Source organism: Leptidea sinapis, chromosome 27, assembly GCF_905404315.1.
Source record: "Leptidea sinapis chromosome 27, ilLepSina1.1, whole genome shotgun sequence".
NCBI classification, from domain to species: Eukaryota; Metazoa; Arthropoda; class Insecta; order Lepidoptera; family Pieridae; genus Leptidea; species Leptidea sinapis.
In genome coordinates, this window is record NC_066291.1 from 12,273,493 (window position 1) to 12,287,676 (window position 14,184).

At 35.5% G+C, this 14,184-nt stretch overlaps 1 protein-coding gene across 1 annotated transcript in view; it reads right to left on the reverse strand.

Annotated features, from left to right (window-relative positions):
- LOC126972725 (uncharacterized) overlaps nt 1-14,184 on the reverse strand; it is a 68,720-nt gene that overhangs the window by 22,282 nt on the left and 32,254 nt on the right. The window contains exons 3-5 of the mRNA XM_050819641.1: nt 2,494-2,644; nt 1,217-1,408; nt 441-641 (exon numbers count right to left, since the gene is read on the reverse strand). Coding sequence (XP_050675598.1) covers nt 441-641; nt 1,217-1,408; nt 2,494-2,644 — 544 coding nt within the window. The remainder of the gene's footprint in view (nt 1-440; nt 642-1,216; nt 1,409-2,493; nt 2,645-14,184) is intronic.

A 14,184-nucleotide genomic window follows, 5' to 3' on the forward strand; every position in this document is an offset into this window, starting at 1 on the left:
AAGTAACGGTAGTACTCTTCAATTCTTAGGAGCTAATTAGCGATACTCGGATTATTATTTTAATCTAATTCTAGTTACGATTATTGTAATTTTTGGAGTCGGTGTCAGTCAAGATAGGTTTGTAGCTACATAGTTATAGGTGAGATGGGCTTGAGTCATGAGGAGTCGAGAGGCTAGAGCGGGTCCGCGGAGGGAGGACACCGATTCTAAAAATTACAATAATGGTAACTAGAATTAGATTATTTAATTAGATTGTATAAAAATACGCAATTATTTTTATACTTTTTAGTGCATATGTATCTATTGTTTTGGAAAAGTGTTTTTGAAGACGGTTGTTTTTTTGTTAATTTTTTTTATTCAATCACTCCATGACCAAACCACCTCAACATTGTCTTCTCAATAGTTATTAAAATGTATTAAGATATTTAATAAAAACTTACATTGAGAGTTTTCAGGGTCTTAACATCATTGGTTTCATACTTGAGTTGGGTGAACAGTTCATCTGTAAAGCGGACCCCTTTCTCTACATCAGCCTGTTTGATCTCCTCCAGTTCCTCTTGACACTTGGCGAGGAGCTGCCTGGCCGTCAACTGCTCAGACTCTTCTTCCACACCTTCTGCCTCAACTTCTTCTTCTTGTGACTGTTGGATTGCAAGAGAGTATTTTTATTCTTTGCTCTTTACTAATAATAATAATAACCGCTTATATATTATCTATTACACCTGTTGGAAAGTGATCACCACTGCCTAAGCTCCCACTCCCAGCTGCAACACTGATGTCAAATGTTAAATATTTATAATGGACCTTCAATTGGACTGTGTGGACATGCTTTTTGAAAGGTCGTTTAAATGTCGTACGAAGATACTGCGCAAGAATGTTGTGCGTTACACAGTTTGATAGTACGCAAACAAAGTTATTTGAAAAACTATCTGTTGATCATCGCTACACGTGCAGATGTCGGGGATGATACTTGAGTTTGTCGTGCGATGTTTTGATACGGTACGATCAAGACAAAGCTCCTCAGAACGCTCACCGTTATAATTGCGGTAGAAGACACAGTTCAAGGAATCGACTTCTCTGCGAGCACTGCGCATTATAAGCGGTCAAATGTTTCATAGCTGACACTGGGATTCACCAAACCACATATGATATTCCATATGTGGACAGTCCTGGTCCACTTTTCCATAAATCTATTGATTCCAAATATTATATTTACCTGCTCCAACTTTTGTGAAGTTTTCAATTTTCTGTAGTACGCATCGGCCCGTTTCTTAGATGCTCTTGCAACCTCTTTGTTGACCATCCTCCAGAACACAAACACGGGGTGATGGAAGAGCTCCGGTGGACATTCTTTCAGAGGTGTTTTGCCAACGAGAATAAGACGTTTCAACCTTTCCATTTCATCGAGCTACGAAAACATAGGAAAACGTCATTTAAATCATGCTATTTTTGGGTTTTATACGTAGTAAGGAAAAAATAACACTAATATCACTTTCCCTCGTGGCTCCCTGCTTTTGTGATGTGTAGACCAGACCATGCAAGGTCTGGTACCCATGAAGGTATAAGTTAAATACATTATTGACACATATTTTGCACTTGGACATTTCTAAATCAAATATACCTAAAAAACATTTCAATCCCTGTTGGTTCTATTACCGTTAAGCCTTTAAGCCTAAGGTCTTTTTACGGGCTGATGATACATCAGCCCATAAAAAGACCATAATATAATGATTCGAGTCATAATTCATCATAAAACTATCCAAGGCGAAGCAAATTGGTACCAATCACATCGGCCTGTGCCTTTCAATGTGAGAACTAAAACATAATATTTACCCCATCATCATTCAAACTGGAGCTCAAAAGAATAAAGGTACCATCTAGTGACGCCAAAAAGAATTGATGTTTTATAATATAAAGCGCAGGAACTTAGCCATAAAAAATAAAGAAAAAAAGACACGAGGGGTAATTTACACGGTTCATTTATAATCGATAGAAAGGATAAAATATTAAACAGCTGAGCTCAACGGATATTGAAATTTCAAAAGTGAGTGACGTTGACGCATAGTAGAGAATGAGATAGAAACACCAGCCTCGTAAACTGACGTGAGTTAAAAGGAGACAGAAGGCCACGCACGCTGAGGTACGGAGCGCGCGGCAGCAGCTCGTGGAACGAGTAACAAGAATCTGACGTTCAGCACGGATAAGACAGACGCTAGACGGAAATTTGTAAGAGACACTCGTTGCTGGACCCTCCCACAAATGAGACCCTATTTTTGACTGGAGCGCATTAACCTGCTTAACCGATATAGTTCTTCGGATCATAGCCGCAATCCTAGTAAATACTACAATAACTAAATGTCAACGAAATAAAAGAGGATAAGAGAACGAACCGTTAAACGGCGTGCTTTAACGAAGTGGAAATCTTAAGAGAGACACCGATATTGTGTGTGCCCGACACAAGAATGATGTAATGTTTATAGCCATCATACATACCACTCTGTTTGTGATTCTCTTACTCAGTCCCTCTTCGTTGACGGCTCGTATTCTATCTTCCAGATCATTCATGTAGCTCTTGTCCGTGAGTCTCACCAGATTCGAGCCCATGTGCTTCTCCAAACGAGCACGAACATGGGGGTGCGCAAAGCTGTAGCCGACAAATATGTTTAAGACACTCTGTTTCGAATATATATTGAAAGAAGGTGATTAGTTATAAAAAAAGCCATAAAACAATGGCCAATAATCTACTATGTATCAAAGGACGAACATGAATCTCTCTTGATGGCAAGTCTGCACCCAAACTATATTAATATCTTTGAAGATCATGTGCTTTTTAAAACTAACACTGAGTGACTGTCATCTATAAAGTGATCTTAGACTTTGCTCAGACTTTACATAAGTAAAACTTAGCCGAGTGTGATTTAACGCGAACTTAGCTTTTGCATTGGGCTGCCTTAACTTAAGCTCAGCATAATTTTAAATGTCAATTGACTATATTATTAACCTAATCAAAGATCACGCTAAACTTAAACCTGGCTAATGTTATCTAAGTAAAGTCTGAGTGAAGTCTACGTACGCTCTATTGTATTGTTATTCTCTATAGAACTCAGACAAGGCCAAAACATCCGCATATCAAGAATCAAGAATGAATGCAGGTATGAAACTTGTAACCCGCATGTCTACACGCATGGAAAGAGATTTTTATCAAAAATAATAAAGGAAGAAAAAAGAAATATGATAAATAATATATTAAATTATTATTTAATATTTGAAAATAAAATTAAATATTCACATTTGTTATAATAAGCAGTAATATTGTAACTGCTTAGTCTATTAATCTTAAATTACCTACATAGAAATGATTTGTAAAAGTATTATTATTTTTCGTCCTTCGGATTTATCTAAGACAAGTTAAACATCAGTAAATCAAAAATTTACTAAACGTAAGCTCAAATTTCCTGCAGCACTAAAACTTGCGCAAAATTATACTTTCCTTTTGACTAAAGTGCGGTTAATAAAATAATTCTTCAAAAATTCCAATGCCAAAATAGTTTCGAATAGTCACACGTCTACATTTTTATTGCCAAATCAGCAAGCTGCACAAAAACTGAACGATTCCTTCTACTTTTATGTAATTTGATATATAAATTACATTACATATAGTATATTTGTGACGTAACTTTGTAGTCGTAATAATCTTTAATTGTTATTGTCTGCTACTAAGATCAACTCACCGCAAGCTCTGTTTTGTACTATCCCGACCCGTTTTGGCGATTTACAATAATATTACTTTACGAAATATTCTGTTTAACAGACTACCGTAAGGTTCTCGTTAGTTTTGCCGCTAGACGCCTCGTGTCACTCCTGAGGCCTTCGTCGTACCATACAAGTGGCTTGGTACTACCAGACACGAGCCAAGTCAACACGTCGTATACGAAATCACCTCTAAGGTAGAGTTTATACACGAATTCATTGATAGAGCAATGTAGGTAAAATTTTACGAGCGTGATCAGGAAATGGTAATATTTAATAGAAACAATCACTTTTACTCTGACATGGTGATTATAATTTTTTGAATTGAAGGGTACAGGGGCAAAACAAGGAATGTCATAAAGAATACGAATACAAATGAAGTAATAATAGCAACAGTTAGCTTTACGGGCCTATTATTTATGTAACATAATGTAAAAAAACAATTATAGTCGTTCAAATCTTCAACATTTCAAAACCGGGTACAAAATTGGGATTGTCCCTGTTTTAACTAAGTCAAACAATAATGGTTCTTTTGTTGTTGTGATTGCTTTGAGTTGGCATAATATAGATTTGTATATTTCAGTTGATTTGTGGAATAAATGGATGAAAGCGAAAATATTAATCAGAATTAGGTTAAATAAACGAAAAAGCGAAAAAAATAGGGGAGGAAACGTGATAAGATGGTCGCAATACCGAATTTACCTCCCTCATCAACAGTCACCGCTGGACAAAGACCTCCCCCAAAGATCTTAACGACGATCAAACCTGCACTGCTCTCGTGCAACATATTCGACGATACATTGCATGTTTTAATACTTCATAAAAGGGAGTTACTTTCTTTTTTCTATCTATTTGTTCATTATGGCCAAAAGTTTATTTATATCTAAAGCTGATTTTTGTAAGATAAACTAAAGTTCTTATCAGAAGTTTCAGCAATTCTAATGTAAGAGAAATTCTTATACTTGCAAACATTAAATTCTTAATTACACAAAAACCTGTTTTAGTGACCTTCTTTTGCCCCCGTACCCTTCAATTAATATTTTTATTCAAAAGTAGTTTTCAAATAAGAAAAGGCTAATATAATAGTCATATAAAGATAATAAATGTAAGTTTCAAATCACTCATTGAAATAAATTATCTACCATCGACTTTGAATTTAAACGCATCGGGCATGAGAAAAAATGCCACAAGAAACTCAGAGGGATTTTCAATCATTCCAACAATTGTAGGAGAAATAAATGCAGCAGTTAAGAAATAGCCTCTTATTTGAAGGTGAGGTACAGTTTGAACGAATCAGACATGACCCTGAAAACCTATGAGCAAACCGATGACCAACCAACTTCGTTATGCAGTTTTTTTTAGGACGATATAAGATACTTGCCTTCAAGATAATCTTAAAAGAGTTGACACTTGACAGCGTTACTCGATTCACATTATAATAAGAGATCATCGTAACCCACACTCTTACAACACTGTAAGATGCCGGTTTAAAGCGTTAGAGACGTAGGACGAGCAACAAGCGGGTTCGAAGCCCGCATCGTCCATTAATTTAGATACAAATTAATTTCTCAAATAGATGTACAATATGAAAATATTATGAACCAAATAATACATGAATACAAACCCTTATGTTTCGTGACTAAGAGACTTTATAAACATCATATTATATATATGCCATATGAATGTTTATTCCCGATCTACAATTTCAATTTCAATTTCTAATATTTTTATTTGTGCTATGGTTTTTCTATTTAATGTTTAAAACTTTATCCACCAAGCATGGAAAGAGTATAAAACTTGTTTTAAATAAGTATTATACATAAACTACAATAAAATTAACAATACTTAATTTTTAACAAAACATGTATGTTTTATGTTAGCGTGAACGCTGTCAATGTATCAGACTGTATCAAACATGACAACTAAAGTATGTAAATAAGTCCTTTCGTAAGTAAATACGTTAAACTGTAAGTAGTTCACCAAAAAACAAGGTACGTGATCACTACTTAAAATGCTGTAATATTTACAATAATTATGAAGTTTGAGATGACAGTAAAAACCTGATCGACGCAACAAACAATAACAAACTGTAACGGCTCTGGCGGCCGGGCGGTGTGTCAGTCATGTCATATTGCGAGGTTGAAGAGATTGCGGTCTGAAATCGATCGAAGAATCAATTTTTGATCATAGGTAAATGTTTTTTTTTATTCTACTAAAAATATAAAATAAAAAAATCTCGGACACTAAATAATCGAGGGTCAATTTTTAGAGTTTCAATCAGATTAGCACTCAGCGGATTATTTAGATTATTCGCATTATCTAGTTGGAGATTTCTTTGCCCAGGAAGCCGGCTAGATTATGGATATCACAACGGTGCATTTTTCTGTCGTGAAGCAGCAATGTTTTAGCATTACTGTGTATCGGTCTGAAGGGCGCCGTAGCTAGTGTAATTATTGGCCAAATGAGACTTAACGTCTTATATCTCAAGGTGACGAGCGCTTGTAGTACCACTCAAAATTTTTGGGTTTTTAAGAATCCTGCGCGACACTGCACTGAAATGGGCAGGGCGTATGAATTACCATCACGTGAACGTTCTGTTCGTCTCATCCCTTACGGTCATAAATTAAAATTCTGTTCAAATCATTGATTCCGATCGGGCATTCTCCTTTCATGTACAACAAATGATAGGTGTTACAGCAAGTGCTGCTGTGTTGAAGGACGACAATGTTGAACACACCGAGCGGGCGACGTACACGCTCATCTACTTGGGTGAAGCCGGGATCCGCTGTTTATATTGACCAGCACGAAGTGACATGACGTGTTGGGGCTGTACACCCCGCCTCAACACGTCATGTCACTCATCGTCATAATAAACCTCGTCCTCATGCTACAAAGAATTGCAGTAGTTATTTGAGCCAGTGGAGGTCACGCTCGATAATAATTTGTTATATATAAAGGAGAAACTTAATAGAAGTTACCTTATTTTTTGGCAAAATGGGTAATTTCCTATAAATATAAAAAAAAAACAATCAAGATCAACTTAATAACTGATTAAAAGTGTTTTTACATCAATTAAAAATATCTATTTTATTTTGCTGCGTTTTGTGTTCTTGTTCTTTGTTCGAATAAAATATCAAGGGTCCCGTTTTTTTTCAAGTAAGTTTAGTTCATAGTGTAAATACATCAAAAATAATTCTAAGATATTTGGTAAAACAAAGTTAATGTGAATGAGGTCTGAGGATAAACCAATTTATAAACGATAATATTCGATAACAATAATTATATTTGACATAATGTTATGTTTACGCTCATTTAATTTGCAATAAATCTTAATAATTACTAATTCACAAGGTTGATTCGTCAATAAAGTTATTGAGATACGTAAGTACACTAAAACATAAGGTCAACCCGCAAACAATGTTATTTAAATAATAAATATGATCTTAACATTATTTTATGCGTTTTCAAGATAATAAGTGTTTTGTGAGTTGACTTGTTGTGAAAAATACATGTTATGTATTCAAATGTTTCTGATAAGTGCCGCGGTATTATAACAACATATTGATCAGACGTTCAAGTACTTTTGGTTATCAAACGAAATACTATTAATGATATCGGTTGCTATGGCCGGAGATCGTCATTACGACATAATATTAATTGGCCCAAACTATTACAAACAATGCGTGCCACAGAGAACAACAACTCTAACGGAAGAACAGCAAGATAGAAGGAAAGCGAATAATGTTACTGCAACCGATTTTGATTGACAAGTCGTAAACAGTCAGCCATTCATAACATTAATTAGCTCCTCAGTATTTTTAATATTTAAACCATTAGCTAACGTACCAATGTACGTATGTCAATACATATCGAAAAGATTTTGAATTAATAATATTCCATCTTCTCAGTCGATAACTTCTGGACAGTTACAGTGGTTGTCTACTTTTAATAGATACAGATGTTATGCACTTTACAATTTTACGCCATATCTCTCTCTCTCTCTCTCTCTCTCTATTGGAGGTCATTACAGTACACTCATGCACGGGACCGTCTAATTCTAAAGGAGGTTGATTCGGTTGGGCGAGTCAACATGTCCTGAGGATGCCTCGTGAAGAGCCGAAACACGTGACGAATTGGTTGAATCTTAGCGGGATTAACACTTCAGATAACACTTAGCATAATTTATTTTATTATGGATTTACCCAAAGTAACGCGTGATCCTTCAGCGGCAGTACCCAAGATGGCGGCCGTGGTCACTAACACACCATATGTCTCTAGCCGGTATAGCGTGGTGTACGCGCCGGACCTTATAACCATACAATAATAACAGGCTCAGTACAAGCATTCGTGACTTAAACGATCGAAGTCCACGTAAGTCCCGAGTCATGCAGATGAAATACTATTTGTATGGAGCATAACGACAATGACGCGTCATGACTCACAACTGACAAGACATCGTCTTTATGACAGATTGACAGAACATATTTAGTATCATCTATTATTAGCTAGTCTATGTCGTTGTGTTCATTACAATACAAATAAATGGAAACTTCGTTTGGGCAAAGTTCGAGAATCAAGTTTATTTAGCGAGAGCGGTCAGCCAGAGTAAAATAATTGAGCAGAGCAAATTATAATAATATATACTATACTTATAATTGTCAATTTTATTACTCTATGCATACAGAAGATCAATTACCGGCTGCAGAGTTCCCCAACTGATACGACTTACTTACTCAAGCATAGAGTGTTTGATTACTTAAGAATTTGATTTAACTATAATATTTTAATTATGTCTGGTATCGCTGATTGAGAAGTCGCTGACAGCTGAATCATAGTTCATACTAGTTTAGCAGTCTTTGTAACCTGTATGTAAGTAATATAGTATTGAAACATATTTTAAACTTGTAATAAGTAATAAATTATTGTGATATTTGAACTCCCAGGTGACACTTCTTGACATTCACAATACATTTGTCTGACAGTTGGTCAAGTGTTTACGTGTTGCCCACAACAATGTTGAGATTTTATGGCATAAAAGTCTCCCAATAACTTGATGATAGATGGAAAGGAATTATAACATTATTATGTTCAGGCAAATGCTATATAACTACAACAGAATCATTGTGAGAAAAATTTAAAGAAATAAACATTTTAACTGCTCGCAATATGATATTCTTTAAAATCTTAAGTAGGATTGTACATAGGCACATATTTTTAAGTGAATTTGCTAGAAACTGTCATAACCATAATGTTAACACGAGGAACAAACAAACTTATCATGCCTACTACTCGGCCGAGTCGAGTTAGCCTTTCGTTGGGTGATGTATATGCTTTCACAAAATCCCATAAAATTCAAAAGAATTGTTATAAAAAACGTTTCTGTGGTAAAGGTTAACATAAATGAGTTTCTTAATGATACCACGGATTGGTAATGGAGCGACCGCTCTCAGGTTGAACAATAAATTTTATTGTACGATGTTACATTGTAACGATATTTTTGTGAAAATCCCACTGTGTTTGTTGCGCTCATTCTTCTCGGATCTGAGACTCAGGTCTGCATTATTTTTCAAGTTTTGGACTTTCAAGTGACCTCATATCCTATTTTGAATTAAAATATTTTAATATCAATTTTTAATTTGAATTTCAATATAAAATCAATTGGAACCAATCCATACCACTGCTTTATGTTAAATGGGACATAAATGTTACAGTATTAGATAATTCTAGAAATGCATAGACATTACTTTTCTATTTATTAGTAATAGAATAATAAATAAGAAAATGTGTAATATTTTAAATTAACGAAGTCTGTAGTACTTGAAGCTGTTCAAGACCAAAACCTTTAAAGCGTTTATAGAGTTTCGATATTCGATGCTCGCAAAATAAAACTATTGGCACTAAAATGTAAAGGAATTTTATTTTTAAACGTCATAAAAAACACATTAGTGATCCATCTCTTCAAAAGTTTACACATGGATATATTTATAACGATTTCATTGTAGTAAACGATCTCGAACAAATCTGTATCGGACTATATCTCTAAATGTTTTAATGGTATTTGAATCGAATAATTCATATCATTTTTACGGGACGATACGACATGGGTTCCTTTAAAAAAAGCGCGTACACCTTCCTTAAAGGCCGGCAACGCACCTGTGATTCCTCTGGTGTTGCAAGAGAATGTGGGCGACGGTGATCACTTAACACCAGGTGACCCAACGTACGTACGCTCGTTTGTCCTCTTTTTTCCATAAAAAAAACTTAATGCCACCACGGATTGGGAATTCAACAACCGCCCAGTCTAACGAAATTTAATAAAAAAAGGAGCCCTCTCAGTGTCTTGCGCCCGTTCTTCTTCTCAGGTTTGAGGCATAAAATGGGTGGTAGTTTTTGACCTTATGAATAAGATTTTTTTTATTTTTATTTATAAATCCTAATAAATATGAATATTTTCTCCTCACAAAATAAATATGCTAAAATATAATTCTTGTTATCATATGTTAAAAGAACTACAACTAAACTATCAATTTGCACGTTGTTCAAAGTATATTATGATAAGAAGAAGTTTCATCATTGATTTATGATCCATTTAGTCAGCGAAGAAATACTGTTTATATTCTCATACACATGAACTACACGCCTTTGATACGATGTAAACAATATTAAAACTCTGAGTTTGATTAATCGGGCGCGGATTTGAAAACACGCGGACTATTAATGGAAGTGCAATATTCAGGGATTGATAATAATAAAAATAATATTAAAATTAACCTGAATGCTGAAGCTGTTCTAGCGGCAGTTTCAATATAAAGTTCAGCATCATTATCACCAGTAGATCTTCTACGTCCTCGGTCTGCGAGCAGCTCTATCGTAGTCCAAAAAGAACCATCAGATACGTTTGAAGACATACGCTGCATGTTAGTCGAGTGCAGGTTTCTTCGCGAGCGGCTTAGAGTGCAATGACTGTTGCGACCATTAAAGTTCCAATCCTCCCGGCCCTCCCTCACACCCAACTTGTATCACGCGATCATTAATCTTAAGCCCTGACACCTTTCATGGATTATTTTCCTCATACACGATTTTTTCGACGCACAGTTTGTTCAAACGCTTTAATTAAATCCGCGTGTTTAAACAGAGAGGGTGTTAAAATTTAATTTCGCGCGGCTAATGGAGTTGGCACCGCACTATATACAGTTTTGATTGAGGTGTGAGTCTTTCATATGTGTATCAGTTGGATAGGGTGTTACTTTCGTTAGTGTGGTTGATAGGCGTGTATATTTAATAGTCTAGTTTGCCTGGGGTGACCCGGATGGCGCCAACGTCGCGGGTCGCGACCGGGTCAGATAGGACAACCTTCGTAACTATACACCTCAATTTAATAAAAAGTAAAAATGTTACGATTTAAATTTAACTTAAGCTATGTCATTGTTAAGTAGAATTTTAATTAGTCAAAATTCAACGACCAGCCTAATCTTCCTGGTAGTGATAATATTTAAGCGGATTCTGATAAGAGCTTTGTCACGTGAAGAGAAAAAATAGGATACTGAAGGCTGGGTGAGGTTGATAAATAGAGTTGTGTGACGTTCCAAATTGATAAAATGTGGCCAAAGGTTACGTCCACTTGGTGCCAAGATGTGTACGTCAATCGATATTGTTCGTTAAGATCGCGGGCACGTGGCACACTATTAGATAAACAATCAGTAAGTAATCAATATTATGTTCGATCGACTCTCTGGCGCATGAGATTGCTACTATGGGTCAGGGGTTAACTTCCGTTAGGTTTACACAAAAGCAAGCACGGCTGGTCTATTTATCTTGCAACCTGAGTCACAACATGCAGGAGAAGTACCCATTTATGTGGAATAGTTCCTGCGCATCATCAGCATAAGAATATAATTTGAAGACATAATATGATACAACGTACGTGAAATGTACACAGCTCTACCTGAAATAGACTCCAAGCTCTCTTGCAAGCTGGTAAAACTTCCACGACCAAGGTTATGTAAAATATCTCATATCCCGTCGAGTTGCGGGCAGAAGTAATACTGTCAGAGATAAAGCACAATCTTGGAAAACATCTAAAATTCTGAGGCAAAGGTTGCGAGCAACAACCGTAAGAAGAAAGAAGGTGATGTTGCGAAAACTCCCCGAGAGCCAATAGAAAAGAAGTTTTTTGAGAAGCGCCAAACATGAAAAAACCGACCAGCTAAAGAAGCTACCCCACTTACAAAGGTCTTTGCCTATAAACGTGTCAGGTTTATCAGAAGATTGCAGTCTATCGCCACAGTAGACATATTTACGAGAATGAAAACTAAGCCTTGTTGGTAAAATACTTACCCACACCTGCGTACACCCCATTGCAGCAATAAGGTTGTCAGGTTATAATAATAACCCCCCCTAAGGACCACCCTGCCGTGGTGGGGGGGCTTAAGGAAGGCTTGAACAAATTGTCATTAACATCTTGACCAAACCCTATCTCGTTAAGGTAGAAGGCACAAATACTTTACAGAGTCACCAACACCTAGACACACCTTTCCGACCAACGGTCCCAACAACCCAGTCAATATGGAGACACGCTCGATGAAAAAACATAAAATTGGACCGCTTCCCGGGGGCGAATTAAATTGAATGCAAAAACTATTGTGCTATTATAATCTATTTCAGCACCATCAGTTTGAGCACCCTCAAAAACCATGAAAACTACACCCATGATGCAAAAATTTGTCAATTTCATGCAGCCACCATCTTGGATTTACATTCTGACACCAATATCTATTTCAACACCCTCGAAAACTATGAAATAGACACGCGTGACGAAAATCTTGATAATATTTTTTGCCGCCATCTTGAATTTTCATTTTAATAGCACTAGCTGGTATTGATTTCAACACTCACGAAAACCATGACAAAACACATGCAGGTAAGTGTTTTTGTCCAAAATAAATAAATATAACAATAAATAATTAATAATATAACAATAAATCATTCTTATATACTATACTACTTAATAATTTAAAAAACGAAACTGGTCAAATAGCCGCGGAAACAAATATCAGCGTGACACTCGACTCGTATTGACCGCGAAAAATGCTTAGGGGCCTCGTAGATGCGCATGTTTGTGTGAGTGTGTCATTTCGAACGCTTGTAAGTAGATTCCTACTGGTACATACTCGTATGTCTACTGTGCTAAGGGCCTCTCAATTTGCCTCGCATTCCGTGCCCCGCACCCCGCGCCCAGGTCTCAGCTATACGAACAAACAAAATGAATTAAGGTAGCAATTATGGGAGATGCACTCTGGGTGATGCAGAAACATTTTAAGGATAGTATTTTTGTTTAATATATAATATTTATTAGTTTGTTTAATTATACTATATATTATATAAAAAAGGACTATATCTTAATCGTTACTTAAATCACTTATATTTCCTAGAATTATATGTATGTTATTAATAGCTTTCTTGCGGATTGCGGAGAAATACAATTCTCGAAACCTTATCTACAAGCATCGATAACCGAAACAAATTATTTAATAAACAATATTAAATGACGAAATCTGTGTTATTATTTTTTAATAAGTAACTTTATTAGCTGATAGCGTTAATATTATGTAAATACATTTATGAAATAAATGTGCGGTTTATTGTTCATTCCATAGTATATAGTATAGTATATTTGTCAAGTGATGATGATTGTTAAATTATATTGGCTTTATAACAGCCCATATTTTGAGCCCTGGTGTTGCGTATGTCTATAGGTTGCCTGTTACCAACACGGGGGACGTTATATACAGTATGAATTACATACCTATGAAATAAATAAAAATATAAGCAATACTAGTCCACAGAACTATCGCAAAAGTAATTATTTCATTAAATACTTTAAATTGAAAAAGTGAAATAAATATTTAAATAGATGTACTAACAGTGAACAGTACCACAGTAGACAATATTTACCAGTATGGAAACTAAGCCATGTTCTCAATTCGTTGGTACGTTTTTTTTAATGTTTATTACCTCAAAACTTTCGACTAGGTGAACCGATTTTGATAATTCTTTTTTTATTTGAAAGCTGTTGCTTCCCGAGTGGTCCTATTGTAATCTAGTCCAGATCTGACTATGGCTTCCATGAGAAAACCATAAAAGTCTTACATTTGCTATACATACGTATAGCAATGTGGAGGATAAAATTACGAATAACTCAATATCGCGCCAACCGATTTCGATGATTCTTTTTTTATTGGAAAGGATATACTTCAAAGTTAGTTTGATGAGAATTTGGTAAGGTTCTGATTACGTAAACCATGACAAAGTAACGGAACACTGTCTGTAATCGAATTGCAAAGCACTTACGTTTATTGCTGCATTGAAAATTTTTGTATATCTACACATATTTAGACAAATTGTTAGTTATTGTACTTCAAATTCACATAATAA